Raw genomic sequence first — 15,831 nt, forward strand, 5'->3', positions numbered from 1 at the left:
AAAGGAAGGGATAAAGTGAGGGCCTGAATTGTAAGAGAAAAGTTAATTGTAGAATTGAGATTTGAACTGTCTTGGAACAACGTAGGTTGGAATTAGATAGGAATTTAAAGTGAGGAGAAAGCGTGGATAATTAGTGAGTATATTGAGCATACGATTTTTGGAAAACTTTTGAGGCTCTTTATGTTAGGGACTACTGACAAATAGGAATTAGAGAGGTTCATGACTGCTTTGAGTTTGGCTATAAGACTATCAGAAGACTCTTTCAAAAATAGTATTTGAATTTAGTTTATTCCCCAACTCAGAAATCTCTGGCGGCTTCCTTTTCCTTTTGATTCTGATCCAAACTGCTTTGGTATTCTAGGTACTCTTTGATCCATCAGCCTTGCTTCACCAGGACTCGTGCTTTTTATGTCTACAGCTTGCTTTATTTGTGTTTGACTTATGCTTTCCATTTCCTTGTGGGATGTCTGCCTGATTTCTTTCCATTCCTTCTTCAAGTCCCATCTCTAGACTTTTTGCCTCCTGATACTGTAATGACTCCCACCCACTGAAATAGCTTTCCTCCCTGGGTTCCTCCTGAAACTGTTTTCTGTTGAAAATAGTTCAAAATCTAATCATGCACCTTTTGTTTCCCAATGATTTAGAATTACAGACATTTCTCTTCCTTTTTGATACGGTGGTAAGTTCTTTGAAGGGTTAGATTATGTTTTGTATTTTATTGTTCCTCTTAGTGCTGTATGCTATTCTGGGTATATACTCGATGTTGAATTGATAGCTTTTAAAGAATTGGTTTCTTTTTTATTTCAAATACTGATGATTTGTAATATTAGAGCTACTTTGTATAAATGTACCTACTGTCATGCCTGACAGTACTGCCCTTAGTGAATGCTAGTGGAATCCAAATTTGTAGTGGATCCCAAGTCAAAGAACATTTTTCTGTTGTTTCACGGAAAGTGGAAAATAAGAGCAAAAGCACTGAATCCAAGTTTTCTGAGATACTCTTTCTGCTGTTTTCTTTGAGTCTCTCCTTAATCTGTGTCTTTAAATATATATTATTCATTTATCTTTGACATCTTTTCACTTGTTAACTCATGTAGTGTTTCCTAAATAATTTATGTTTGTAGATGAAGATAAATTGTGTGTGTTAATTGAAGCTTAAGAGAAGAGATTGTAGTGGTTTAGAAAGATTAATCCTTGTTAAACTCTATCTGATTGATCTGTGTTGCCACTCTTCCTGCCTGAGTTTTAAAATTTTAATCAAATATCTGTAAGTGAAGAAATCATCCATTGTAGTTGGAATTGAACTTAAGAAGATATTTGAATATCCTTAAAACCAGATCTTGAAATGGCTTAAGAATACTTGGTTTAAGGGAATTGGGTCAAGCTAACAATAACATTTTTGTTAGTTTTATTTTAGCATTTAACAGCCTCTTAAAAATCTGAAATTGCTTTTTAAACAAAGTCTTAAGTTATTATTTTAAATAATAAAATTATTCACCTACCTCATTTAGAAGTTTGTAAGATGATTTGAGAGTGTTTGATTTATATATGCTAACATCCCGATTTTCTGAGTGGTGATACAGTTTCAGCAAGACTGGAAAACTATGAGAACTGTGAATACCTGGATTTAGAAATGTTCTAGCATTATCTTACCCTTCTTGGTTTCAGAGAATGGCTATTCAACAATGTTTGTAGCTAACCTGGAGTGAATTTTGTGTGTATTTGTGCATGAAGGAGAGCGACAAAGCTTTGCTTCTTTGGTTAACCAAAATAAAGTAAAAAAGCAGTTGTGTGAGGCAGGCTGGATCTTCTTCAACAACAGTTTATATTAGTTTAAATAATTTCTTTTGAGGGGTGTTGATTTATCAGATCTTAACTGCTAGGAGTGTTCTTGTTCTTAAGTTTCCTTATAATGAAAGACAGTACTCTTTACTAACGGCGTCATATGAGCTGGGATTTTGTTAGGCATTGACTTTTGTATTTGCTTCACAGGTGGTTTGTATTCGCTCCACTTGGAATGCTCTCTCCCCAAAGCTGAGTTGTGACATGAGACCTCTCATTTTGAAGACCCTCAGTGAACTGTTTTCTCTGGTTCCTTCCTTAACAGTCAATACAGCTGAATATGAGGTATGCATTCAGAGCTCAGTAAATTGTCTGTTTCTACATTGGGAAGACATGTGCTTTATCATAACTTTTGGAAAAAAATATTCGTAATCCTTTGTTTGCCAAAAATCATTTAGCACTTTTTGTTCTGTGAACATGTTGATATCTTTATGGACTCCTAGGAGTAGGAGGATATCCACCCTTATCAGTCCTCTGTCTTTGAGATTTATTTACGTGAAGGATGCCAAGTTTTTATTATGAAAGTATAGTCAAGATTTTTAAAAGCCCGTATGTTAAAATAGTGTTTCTAAAATAATGGAATTCATGAGGCCAACAGTTTAAATGCATTTTGTTGGTGTTTTAAATTCTAAAAAGTGTTACAAAGGCTTTAGTAAGGCAGGGCAGACTTCTCAGTAGTATAGACATAGTGTCATTTGTGGTTTTTTTCTAGCTTAGGCATAGAGATTTGATTTTTTACGTGTTAGTTTACATTTTCTATATATAGCTTTGCTTTTCATGTATACTCTTCAATGAAGGCGATTGTAAAATCAACCTGTCCTAGGAGAGGAAAATAATTTTATGAACTAGGCAGTGTTTGTCATTGTAATGAATTGAAACACTTGGTGGAAGATGTTTTGCTATAAGATTGATGTATTTCTGTTTAACATTTTCTTTGTTATCTCTTCTTTGAATGAAATGAGAGGGTGGCAGATTCATTTATATCTCCACTTTTGTAGCCATATCCCCTTTCAAGCTCACCTTTTTATTGACTTTTCCTTCAAAGAGCCTCAATTGATTTCCACTTGAAGTCTTGGTGAACCTTTAGTTTGATTTAGTGCTTCACAGACTTTGATAAACTGACCCTCTGTAGGATTCCAAGAATAGTCCCTTACTTGTTTTAGATCACATGATAAGACAGGATTGTAGGATAATACTTCTTCTAATCATTCTAAATGCTACACAGTGAATAAAGTCAAATTTGTCCTTACCAAGGACACAATACCTAGCATGGTACATAATGTATATTCAGAACCTAGTTGTTGAATGAATGAATGAACCAATACAGGATATTGTGAGTTTATTCTCACATTTGGGCTTTTGTTTTGGGGTATTAAAAAAAGAATCAATTCGAGACTCCTAGAGTATATAGTTCACCAACAGTCTTTTTTATGGCCACTGTTCGTGGGTACATACCCTATGTTGTCAGAAAGTCTGCCAGGCTACTGATAAGGAGCCCAGACTAAAACACAAAATAAGGACTTTGTATGCAGTGATACGTATATTTATTTTCTGTCTTCAAGGGCTGAACTCATATACCTTTGTATTGCTTGTTCTTTCAGTTTTTATTACATTGAATTTATGAAGTGGCTTGTGTGTTTTTTGTTTGCTTACATTGGTAAGCTGTAAGTTGTCTTTTGGACTATTTTTTTCCTTCAAATTTTACATTCCTTTTCAGTGACATTTTATTTTGGTTTATCTTCATGCTTATAATAACATTAGGATTCCTCTGTTGTTCAGATAGATGGCTTTGGGACCATTTTATCCATCAGTTTCCTCCTAGTTGGGAGATTTCTTCAGTGACCAGAGCCCACTTGGCAGCAGAAGTAAAGAAACGTAGAGAAGACCCCTCTCCAATCTGTCACTCTGTCTCTCTTTCTCTCTCTGTCTCTCCCTTTCTCCCCACCTCCCCCACTTTCTCCCTCCTTCCCTTCCTTTCTCCCTCCCTCCTCCTTTCTCTTCCTGTGTGTGTTTAAATAATTTGTTTTCTATTAACTGCTTAGAGTTTGTTTGTATGTAAGCCCAAATTGAATATAGTTTTCCCAAAACATTTCTTAGGTCATTGCTATCCCTAGTCACCTCAAATGCCTTGTGTTTACCAAAAGTGAAGTCCAGTTTCTTTATATGGAGCCAATAAGGTCTTTTAGAATTGGCCTCATTCTGCTTTTCCGCCTCCTGCACTCCAGGAAAACCAAACCATTGTAGATTCCTTCTCCACTTCCAAATTTTTCTATTGCTTTTCCTTTGTTCATGTTGTTCTCTCTGTCTAGAATTACTTTCTTTTTCACCGCTAATTTTAAAGTCTATTTTAGGAAATAAAGAATTGGTTTAAGTTATCCCATCCTTTGAGAATTTTTCTTCAACAGGAGTCTATTGCTCCCAAAGTTCTTTATCTATACTGTCTTAAGAACATTTATTTCTATTTTATACTACAGGTATATGTATACATATATTTTCTCCATTAAAATATAAGCTTGTTGAAAATAGAGTCCATGTTTCAATTTGTATATTTTCTGAATTGCTTTGCAAAGTGCTTGATAATTCATTCATTGACTCGGAATATATTTATTAGAACTGTGCTAGGCCTTAGAGATACTAATAAACAATAATAGACACTATTTTAAGTAGTTATTACATTCCCCAGAGCTCTTCCAGTTACTTTATGTCAATTAGTTCTAATATCTGATAGGAAGTTATTATTTTTCATTTTATAGCAAAAGAATCTGAGGTTTTGAGAGGTCTATCCATTCATTAAACAAATATTTATTGAGTATCTGCTACATGCAAGACAAGTAACTGAACCAACACTGTAGTTTCTTTTTTTTTTTTTTTTTAAATTTATTTATTTATTTATTTATTTTTGGATGTGTTGGGTCTTCGTTTCTGTGCAAGGGCTTTCTCTAGTTGCGGCAAGCGGGGGCCACTCTTCATCGCGGTGCGCGGGCCTCTCACTATCGTGGCCTCTCTTGTTGCGGAGCACAGGCTCCAGACGCGCAGGCTCAGTAGTTGTGGCTCACGGGCCTAGTTGCTCTGCGGCATGTGGGATCTTCCCAGACCAGGGCTCGAACCCGTGTCCCCTGCATTAGCAGGCAGATTCTCAACCACTGCGCCACCAGGGAAGCCCAACACTGTAGTTTCTAAGTGAAAGCTGTTTTCTAAACCCAGGACTTTCTGGCTCCAAGGCTATATTTTTCCATTATACCATGTTGTCAGTCCCTGCCTTCTGAAAGCTCAAAAGTTGGTAAAGGATATAGACATAAGCAATAATAATTATAATAACATTTGTTGAGTACAGTTACTCAAAGGGCTACGAGAGTGTGGTGGTGGAAGTGACAAGCATTCTTAGGAGAAATCTAAGGAAACCTTATTTAGTTGGTGCTATTAGACTAGGATCGTGAAGAATTAATAAAATGTTGCTTTTCATTGATGTTTTTAAGAGAATATGCAAACACAAGGAGGTATAGAAGAACCTCATATGATTTAGCAGGGCAAGAAGTTAGATGTGGCTGAAATTAAGAAGACATTGAGTGTTGGAAGACAAATGGCTTTTTATGCTCAATTATTTATTAAATATTTGTCATTTGAGGAATTGGGCTTTATATTCTTTATGTACTGGCCTTTGAAATGAGAAGGACAGCCACTGCTTTAAGGAGTGTACAAGCTAGTAGGGAGTTGACCACATACACAGATAATCACATTAGATGCTAAATTGTGCCATGTGCCATATGGCTGCTTAGAGAAGGGAGAGCTCTCTTCTGGGTAGGGGGTTAGGAATAGAGGCATGAAAAAGGAGAGTGACATTTGTACTAAGACTTGAGAGGTCAGTAAGAAATGGTTAGGTTTCTAAATTTAATAATCTTAAAATCTCACCTCATTTAGCATATCCATATGTTTAGAGGATGAGTCTGAGTATTTTCATTTTATGAATGATGGATAAGTACAGATTAGGTCAGTTACTAGTGGTATAATTTTTAAAGAGATTTAATTTCCACATTTGCTACTTCAGATTGTTTACTCTCAATTTTATCTTTGTCTTAAAATTTTATTCTGTTGTTTGTTGATTTTTCAGAATTTTAAAGTTCAAGTCCTCAGCTTCCTCTGGAACCACACTCAAAACAAGGTACTGTCACAAGGGCGTCAGTGAAACAGAGCCAAGCTGGGGAAAGAACTGTGAAATAAGACTCTTAGGATAAAAATATAACTCCCTTGAAATGATGCCTTCTTGATTTTAAAAGAATTGTGACTATTAATAAATTTAGGTTTTAAAAAGTATTCTTAAATTTATGCCAGTTAATACATTTTCACCATAAAATGCACTTGTTACTTTGTGGCACTGACAGATATGAAGAGGGACTGTTGCCATTGTCTCTCCTTTTAAAGGTCCTTCCTCTTTCCTGCTTTGCCCCTCCCCCACCGATAAGCACATCAAACAAAAAGTCCGCTCCATTTTTTGTTTGTTTGTTTTTGGTTTTTTAAAAATTTTTATCGGAGTATAGCTGATTTACGATGTTGTGTTAGTTTCAGGTGTACAGCAAAGTGACTCAGTTATACATATACATATAGCCACTCTTTTTTAGATTCTTTTCCCATATAGGCCCTTACAGAGTACTGAGTAGAGTTCCCTGTGCTGTACAGTAGGTCCTTATTAGTTATCTATTTTATATATAGTAGCGTGTATACTCTCCATTTTTCGAATGTCATTTCCAATCAAGGGGTATAGAGCAGAGGGTGTTGGTGATGTTCCACCTGGCTCATGAGTGAGAAAGCTTAGATTCCAGAAGGCCAGCTCTCCCGGGCAGTAGCCGAAGACTCAGAGTCCAGTTCCAGGCCTATCAAACTCTATACCCTCGTACTCCTTCCGCTAAACCGTACCACCTCATGGGGACCTGAGCAATTAGGAGTTATTTTATGTTTAATGTCCCAACTAGGATAGAAATGTGGTTTTTCTGATGCCTCTGTCCAGTGCTGTTTTCTCTCTATTTTTAATTGGGACGTACTAAGCAAGGCTTGAATACCATTTCCAAAGCACTGACTATAGAACTTTGAGGTTGGTCAGGGAAGATTTTCTTTCTGCCTCCAGAGTTGATGTTTAATATATGTTGTTTCTTTTGTTTATCTTACTTTTACTCTATCTAGGACCCAGTTGTAGCAAATGCTGCATATAAATCTCTGTCACACTTTGGTGCCAGGGAGCACACCATTCTTCATCTGCCTGAAAAGGTAGGTTTTTCTGCTTTCTTACCGGTATCTCTTTACTGCTACGTTTTATAACTTTACTTATATCCCCCGCTTAGGGAATTCTTACCTGTAACTCTAGATATGTTGTCCATAAAAGATAAGAATTTATATTTATAATTTGTTTCATCTGTAGTAGATTGTAGAGGTCTTAGACTTCATAGATAATGAACTGAAGCAGATGGAAGGTGAAAATGAAATCTCTATAAGGTGACTCGGTGTATGACTGCATTGCCCTGTGCCCAGGGCAAGGTCTGTGTCACTATAGGAACCACCTTACCCAGTTAGTGCACCGTCTTGAACTTCACATCCAAGCACGGCCTGCACAGAGTAAGGTTTCCTACCACCTGGGCAGCCAGAGATCTCTATTTGTGATACAGAATTGAAGTGCCGTCTGAAAAAAATCTGCTATTTATTCTTTACTTTGAAATGATATATAGGTTAGTCCCAGAGAACTGGATGAAGAAAGTATCACTCTCTTTTAAGGGTTAACACACTGTGTGATATTATCTTAGTTTTTAGACTAAACTGAAAACATACAACCTTTTCTACTACCTACCTAGTATAACCAGCTTTAAATTATCAGGTTATATTAAGGAGTTAAGTGTATGATTTCTTTCTTTTTTAAAAAAAATTATTTATTTATTTAATGGCTGCATTGAGTCTTTATTGCTGTGTGCGGGCTTTCTCTAGTTGCAGCGAGCGTGGGCTACTCTTCGTTACAGTGCATGGGGCTTCTCATCGTGGTGGCTTCTCCTGTGGCGGAGCACGGGCTTTAGGCACGAGGGCTCAGTAGTTGTGGCTCGCGGGCTCTAGAGTGCAGGCTCAGTAGTTGTGGCGCATGGGCTTAGTTGCTCCACAGCACGTGGGATCTTCCTGGACCAGGGCTCGAACCCGTGTCCCCCTGCATTGGCAGGCAGATACTTAATCACTGCGCCACCAGGGAAGTCCCTAAGTGTATGATTTCACATTTAGTGTTACTGCTAATTCAAAGGCATACAAATGGTTATTTAATGCCGTTAGAGTGTAAGGAAAACATTGTGTTAGAAGAAGTTATGCGTAACATTACCCAGAATGTCCTTGAGGTGAAGTGGCAAGTTTTGTTGTGAATTTCTTGGGATCCTCAGGCATTAAAATGGGTTGACTTTTTCTTCTGGGTTGAGCTTATACAGAGATTAGATGCCAGTAGGAACCAGGCAAACTTCTGTTTATTGAATTGAATTGGAGGGACTGAAGATAGGCTCTTGTAAAACCTAATCCTAAGTGAGGCAGGATTTCCCGTGTCGCTGAGAACTCGAAGACAGATCCGCCAGTTTGTTGTGCAGTTATCACGAACAGGAAGCCTTAACAAAAGATGTCCTATGACTCGTAAAATTTAAAAAGATGGGATTTCAGACTACACCATGGTGACTAGCAGTACCCATAGCTTCTGAAAAAAAGAGAGAGAAAGGTAAAGAAAAAGGAAAAAATTACATGTAAATTTGGTATGTAAACTCCTACCAATAGATTAGCTACACTATCTGGAAAGATGCTTTTTCTTATTTTATATATATACATATATATATATATTTTTGGCTGCACTGGGTCTTAGTTGCAGCACGTGGGATCTTCATTGCCGCGTGTGGGATCTTTGTAGCGGCACGTGGGTTCTTAGTTGTGGCATGCATGCGGGATCTAGTTCCCTGACCAGGGATCGAACCCTGACCCCCTGCACTGGGAGTGCAGAGTCTTAACCACTGGACCACCAGGGAAGTCCCTATATTATTTTAAATAAGCAATTGGTAATTTAGATCACAACATAATGATTACCTTTATTTTTAGCTATTATTACTGAAACATTCCAGCTGGAATGATAGCTTTTATTAAATAACTCCCATATACTCTTGACTGTTTAGTCTCTACCTCTTTAAATATTGTTATGTTTCTATTTTATCCTACTTGAGGGTTATGTTTAGTTTCTGGTTGTGTTTGTTAGAGTTATTACTCAGCTAAGTGCTGTACGCAGTCAAATATTAGATACTTTCTTAATCTAACTCTTCTATATCCTCTGATCCCTGAATAACCATAAATAGCTCTTTATACCTTCCAACATAAAGGGTAGTGATGTACTATATATGCTTGGGTTTTCACCAGCAGAGCGTGAAGAGCTGTAAAGGAAGTCTCTAAGACTTATTTTAGCCATGCTTTTCAGCCTTTTTTCTGCCCTAACTCCCTTCTAGGATGTGATTCCCTCCCATATGTAACAGAGGTTCACTACCGTGGATATTCTTAACTGAGATTAAGATGAGAGGACATATGGTTTAAAAGAGTCTACCCCACTTCAACCCCCAGTTTCTGATATAGAGGACCTTCCTCCGCATGGAGAATCATTACTTCCAAGACCACACCATGCATTGTTCTTCTTCTTTTTATTAATTACTGATTTTCAGTTTGGCTGTTTGAATATCTAAGAACTAAAAGTCCAGAAAATGGTCAGTATGTTCATATTCCAAACAAGTCCCTGAAGGCTAAGGGTGCAACCCAGTCAGATCCCACCTCTGTTTTATAGATAGTGGCAGTGATGTGAAACTGTGGCTCACTTTCTACAAAAGCATACTTTCAACTGTTTCAAAAGTGTCTGCCAGGTAGGGACTTCTCTAGTTAAAATCTAAGATTCCTCCTTGTTGTCAGAGTTTACTCACTCTGCACCAAGGGCAGTTTGGTTTACTCACAAAACTGAAGGCTACTTGTATACCTTTCCAGTGAAAGGTGTACATGTTCTCTTTTTCTATTTGTGGAAACTTGTGAAATAATCTTTTAACAGAACATACGGTGAATTTCAAGTAGAAATTTTTGTTTTAAAAGATACAGTTTTTTAAAAAGAAACATTTTAAAAAAAGATATTATCCACATGGTTACTTTTGTGGATTATAATTCAACTACTTTTGTAAGTACACCTTTAAATTTATTAAAGATTTCTTGTTCATTGCTGCATCAACTTAAACTGTGAAACTTGTTGAAAGAAAGCTAACGAGCTGGTAAAACAGAAGGCATTAAAGGAGTGACAGACATCAGAAGGAAGATTTAGGGTTAAACGAAACAGTACCATCTAAGGTAAGATGGAAAATGTCAATGGAGAGTAGAGCTGAATGAGATATCATGTGAGTCAGGGATTTGAATAGCAGATTCATTAACTCATCTTTCTTGTCACTGGTTTGTTATTAGGAAGTTTTGTGGGATTGTTGATGATAGACACTTAACACTTGCATTGGTTTAGTGATTATTTATTGGACATATACTAAGTGCTAGGCTGTCTTATGAGCTGGGAATGTTGAATGAAACCATGTGTGAGGTGAACGTGATAACCACTACACTACGGAAATAAGGCCGGTGAATGAATCCATGTGTTTGTTGGTTTGTAAAAATATTACTGTTAATCACTTGAAACATGCAAGTCTAAAGCTGGTCAAAAAATTTTGGGGGGGCTTCTTTGAGGACCTGTTGATTTCAGTGTTAAAAAATAGACATGAATGATTTTTCCCTTTTAGTTTGTATTTCTTTGTCTTTTTAGCTATTTATCCTTCTCCTTTGCCTTCTTTAGTGCCCCCTGACATCCCCAAAATGAAACAAAACAGAAAAACAAACCAAAAAATCTATAAAGAATTGTTTTTCTGGTAAAACAGTCAGTAATGGATAAACATTTAGGTTGACTCTTCTCTCTGACTTGGGTTCTTTAAAAAATACTTGGCTGCTTAAAAATTAAACTTTTTATTATAGAGCTCTTAAGATAGATTGTGTTGTTGATTTCTGGAGTTAATTTGAGAAGCGAGTAATATAAAAGAACTTATTATGCACCTTGGGTTGGTATTAATGTGGTGTAACCTGTTCCGCTTTGATTTAAGCGAATGTCATTGCTTTCATCAGGAGCTGTTTCTCTTTTTAAATGAATTTATGCAGATACTTAATGAGTTCCAAATAAATCCTCTGTTTATGCACAAACTCCTGGATTTTCTTAGGTTGCACACACAGAAGCGTGGTTGAAAGGTTATCTGGCTCAGAAAATGTAGCAAGTAAGGCATTTTGTAGGCTAAGCTTTCCAATATTCAACTTAAAGCAGATTTTAAAAGTCATTTATCATTTTATATTTGGCTCTCCCTTTAAGTTTCTTCAACAAAGCTTAGCTATAATTGGAAGGGTGTAGTTGGTGTGTGTATGTGCATGCGTGTGTGTGTGTGTGTGTGTGTGTTCTAAATAGACAGTTTTTTACTGGATGTTTGAGTAGCTAATGTAATATAGTTAGCAACATTTTATAATTTTAACAAGTATTTTTTCATATGACTTCCCTTGATTTTCCTTAGTTGTACTCATGTTGATCTTATTCACTTGTTGCATACAAACCAAGGGAAGACTGGGACTAGCATAGGGAAGCTGGAACAAATACTTCTTTAAGAGATGAGCAGAGGAGTAGGGAAATGCCATGAAACCAAAGTCTAACAGTAAGTGCTACTTGGTTCAGGAGAATCAGCTCACCTTTGAAGAAACAAAATTGAAGGTGTAATCATTCCATTATAAGTAGGTAGAGTATATCATCTATACTTAAATTACAGTACATTGGGGCTTCCCTGGCGGCGCAGTGGTTAAGAATCCGCCTGCCAATGCAGGGACATGAGTTCTAGCCCTGGTCCTGGAAGATCCCACATGCCGCGGAGCAACTAAGCCCATGCACCACAACTACTGAGCCTGCGCTCTAGAGCCCGTGAGCCACAACTACTGAGCCCACGTGCCTAGAGCCCATGCTCCGCAGCAAGAGAAGCCATGGCAATGAGAAGTCCGCGCACTACAACGAAGAGTAGCCCCTGCTCACCGCAACTAGAGAAAGCCCGTGAGCAGCAACGAAGACCCAACGCAGCCAAAAATAAATAAATAAAATTAAATTTAAAAAAATTACAGTACATCTCTAGTGTCTTTGTTAACATATATGTGTATGTAAGATGCAGACATATGTTGTTTATCACACAGCAGATAAATTAATATAGGGGTGCAGTTATGTGAATGCAAAATTAGACAACTTAAGATGGATGAACGGATCTTTTTTTTTAAATCCCCAACCTAGTAGGTCTTCTTTAGTGGCTCTCGGAAATAGTGATGGCCTGGGTGCTGTGACTCTTTGAGCAGTTAAACTGGATAGGCTAAAATGTGTGCAAAAAAGATCAGATTCCTTTTATACTACATAATTCTGGAATTGGGAGCATTGGTCATCTGGCCTAGTTCATCCACCAGCTGAGGTCCCTCTGAAGGTGGTGGCAGCTTCCGCCTCTATTTCCTGTGCTTCCGCTTGTGCCGCTGCCTCTTCTGCTGCCCCTCGTCCAACCCACACTCTCCCCTCCCCTCCCCTCCCCTTTCCTCTCTTTCCTATCGCCTCCCTTCCTCCCTTTCTCCTTCCTTTCTTTTTAAATAACTTTACTGAGATATAATCCGCATTCCATACAATTCACCCATTTAGAGCATGCAATTCAAATGGTTTTAGTGTATTCAGAGAACTGTGCAACTAATCACAGAGCTGCCACAATCTAATTTTAGATCGTCTTATTAGCAATCAATCCCCATTACCCCTTTCTTTCCCCCCAGCGCTAAGCAACCTTTAATCTACTTTCTGTCTTTGTAAATTTACCTGTCCTGAACCTTTCCTATAATGAAATTATATAACATGTGTTCTTTCGTGACTGGCTTCCTTCACTTAGCATAATGTTTCCAAAGTTCATTCATGTGGAACACATATCTGCACTTCATACCTTTTTATGATTGAATAATATTCCATCGTGTAGGTGTGCCGTATTTTGTTTATATGCTCATGGACATTTGAGTTGCTTCCATTTTTGCTATTACAACTAATGTATTCACATTCGTGTGCAAATTTTGTGCGATCATTTGTTTTCACTTCTCTGGGTCATATACCTGGGAGTGGAATTGCTGGGCCATACAGTAACTCTGCATTTCACTTTTTGAGAAACTGCCAAACCGTTTTCCAAAGGGGCTGCACCGTTTTACCTGCCCACCAGCAGTGTGTGAGCGTTCTGATTTCTCCACATCCTCACCATCCCTATGAGTTTTCATATTAGCTTAAGTGTTTACCGCTGGCTTCCACCTCCCCGAGTCTCCTATCACTTGTGAATATGACATGTAGCAGAGCTTCCCAGTGCTCTGATGCTCTGGTGCAGTATCTGGTGTTATTCATGTAGTCTCCAGCTGTAAGCATTGTTGTCTGTTTCACCCCGTATGCTGTTCAAATATTATTTTCAATTTGTACTATGATGTGTAAAAAGTCAGGAAGCAAGGTAAACAGACCCAGAACCAACTCCTTTTTTTGAAACTTTTTAGGCAACTAGGACTAGTTAAAATCTCTAAGATACCTCTTGATGATACCAAATGTGGCAAACTCCAAGTATATACACAGACCAGAGACACTCAGAAAACCCTGCTTGTCAGAACCAAAAGGTTTGCAAAGGTGCCAGGATTTCTCTGGTGTGCGCTGATATCAACAAATGCAGGCATGCCCTCTGCGGAGCATGCATCATTGTTATTTATCTCTGTAATTATGGCCGGCTCAGTCCTCTGAGAATTAGATCCTCAAGACTGAATCAGAATTAAATCTTGTCTTGGAAAGTGGTTGGTGGTCAGGTTGCTTTCACTCCTTCACTAGTGAAAAGAACGCTAGTTATGATTGAAAGGCTTCATCGGAGTTGAGGTTATTGTACTTGAGAAACATTTTATCTCTGTTTGCTTTTATCCCCCTGCAAGAATACTGACTCAGTGCAGTTCCTAAACGGAACAGTGCTTTGGGGACCTATGAAAAAGGCAGTCTGCAGGAATTGTTAATTATTTCTAAAAATAACTCCGGGAGACAGGCTAATGGTAATGATTGGGTTCTGCCACTTTATGGTTATAGCAACCACATTTATGTATTTTGATTTCCTCCCCTAATGCTTAATTATCTCCATGTGGGCATTATCATGGTGTGTCATTGAAAGTATTAAAAATTTAATTAATTGCTTGACAGTTATAGCTTGTGGAAACTACAATAGTGGTAATCTTTTTACATTTTTAATTTTTGGTTCAAATAAACCTAACTAATCACAGAGTAACCACAAAATCTTCAAATGGCAAATTAGACACTATAAAGTATAGCTACCAACTGCAGATTTTAGTGTTTTTATATTCTATAGCAACAAACTGCCGAGTCTAAAAAAAACGTCAACTAAAGCATTCTGTGTCTTCCTGATCTCTACTATGTATATTCTACTAGAAGATTTTAAGCTTTGTCATAGAAATATGGCTGAAATCACAAATTTTAAAAAAATGTATTCAGACAAGGCAAATATTTAATTATAAACTACTGAAGTTCAATATATTGAATGTGTGTTTGCATTTTATTGTCAGATGGTGTAAAAATTTTATTAGTTTTCTATAGTAATCATTGCTTAGGTTGGTTTATGGCGATTTTCTTACTATATTACCATTAGTTCTTTACGTGGATCTAGGAGTGTATCTAATAAGATGATTAGAGTTTACCATTTAGTTAATCTGAAAATGAATAGATTTTTAAAATTAATTTTAATGGTCTTTTGACATTGTAGAGCAATGAGTCTAACTTAATTTTTTAAAGGACAAGGAAAAGATTTTACATAATATTTTAGTATCGCCTTCTCTATCATTTCAGATAAGACCAGAAATCCAAATTCCTGATGACCTAGATGAAGATGAGGAGGGTGATGAAAAGGACGTGGATCTTTCCATTCCTGGTTCTTGCTATCTCAAACTGTTGTCACTTACTGCTCCTTCCGTTTTACCAGGTGACTCCTATTTTGTGTCAGGGAAGCTAGCAGTTTTTTTAGTGATTTTAACTGTCTGATTAATTGTGCTCTTTTGTGATGTACACATATTATAGCTTACTTTAATCTTAAATACTTATTTTCTATGTGTCTTATAGGGACTGCTTGAGGTAGTATGGTGTTCAAAACACACTGAAAAATGTTAGACTCAAGTAAAAATAAACTGGAGAACTAGTTTAAACAACCATTTTCACTGAAAAATTTAAATTCATCTCAAAAGTTAAATTTATTCTACAAGGCAAATTTGCAGTGGGACTTTAAGTCACTGATTCAAATGGTTCTTTAGCTTATTTATATAAGATAAGTGAAAAGATCATTAGGATCTTCAGAAATTTCCTGGGTTGTTTCATCATTAGAAATATATTCTTCCTAAAGAAATGGTGGTACCAGTATTTGAGAGCTATACATTAATGCTTTTAAAAAATAGATTAACTTGTATGGTCGTTCAGCTTTGATATAAAGCGTACAGGACCTTGACATTTTAAAAAATTATTCTAATTATACCTAATTATTCTAATTCAATAGTAGCCAACATTTTCCCAAGCATGCGTCTATTACCATATTCTGTCCCAAATCTACCCTGAATGTTCATGGATGTAAAAATTTAATTTCTGAAAATTAAGTTCAATAAACACAAGAAATGTCATCTTTATCTTCTCAGTCATAATCTCAGTAGCCTGTAATGTTAGAAGTTTTTATCCTTGGTTTCATCCCACATGGAGATTTCTAAGGAATTCAGCCAAGTATACACTAGTATTTCTTGCTAGACAAAGCTCCTGTCCCAAATTCCTGCCTCCTTTCATTAGAGAAAACTGAACGGTACAACTTAAACAGAGTTAACCTTTTC

The 15,831-nt window shown here is 37.0% G+C and overlaps 1 protein-coding gene across 1 annotated transcript in view; it reads left to right on the plus strand.

The window, feature by feature from the left end:
- The window catches only part of FOCAD (focadhesin), a 304,027-nt gene that overhangs the window by 180,501 nt on the left and 107,695 nt on the right, over positions 1-15,831 (plus strand). Inside the window, exons 16-19 of the mRNA XM_061200467.1 lie at positions 1,993-2,127; positions 5,951-6,001; positions 7,018-7,101; positions 14,813-14,945. Coding sequence (XP_061056450.1) covers positions 1,993-2,127; positions 5,951-6,001; positions 7,018-7,101; positions 14,813-14,945 — 403 coding nt within the window. The remainder of the gene's footprint in view (positions 1-1,992; positions 2,128-5,950; positions 6,002-7,017; positions 7,102-14,812; positions 14,946-15,831) is intronic.

This window comes from Eubalaena glacialis, chromosome 9, assembly GCF_028564815.1.
Source record: "Eubalaena glacialis isolate mEubGla1 chromosome 9, mEubGla1.1.hap2.+ XY, whole genome shotgun sequence".
Classification (NCBI taxonomy): domain Eukaryota; kingdom Metazoa; phylum Chordata; class Mammalia; order Artiodactyla; family Balaenidae; genus Eubalaena; species Eubalaena glacialis.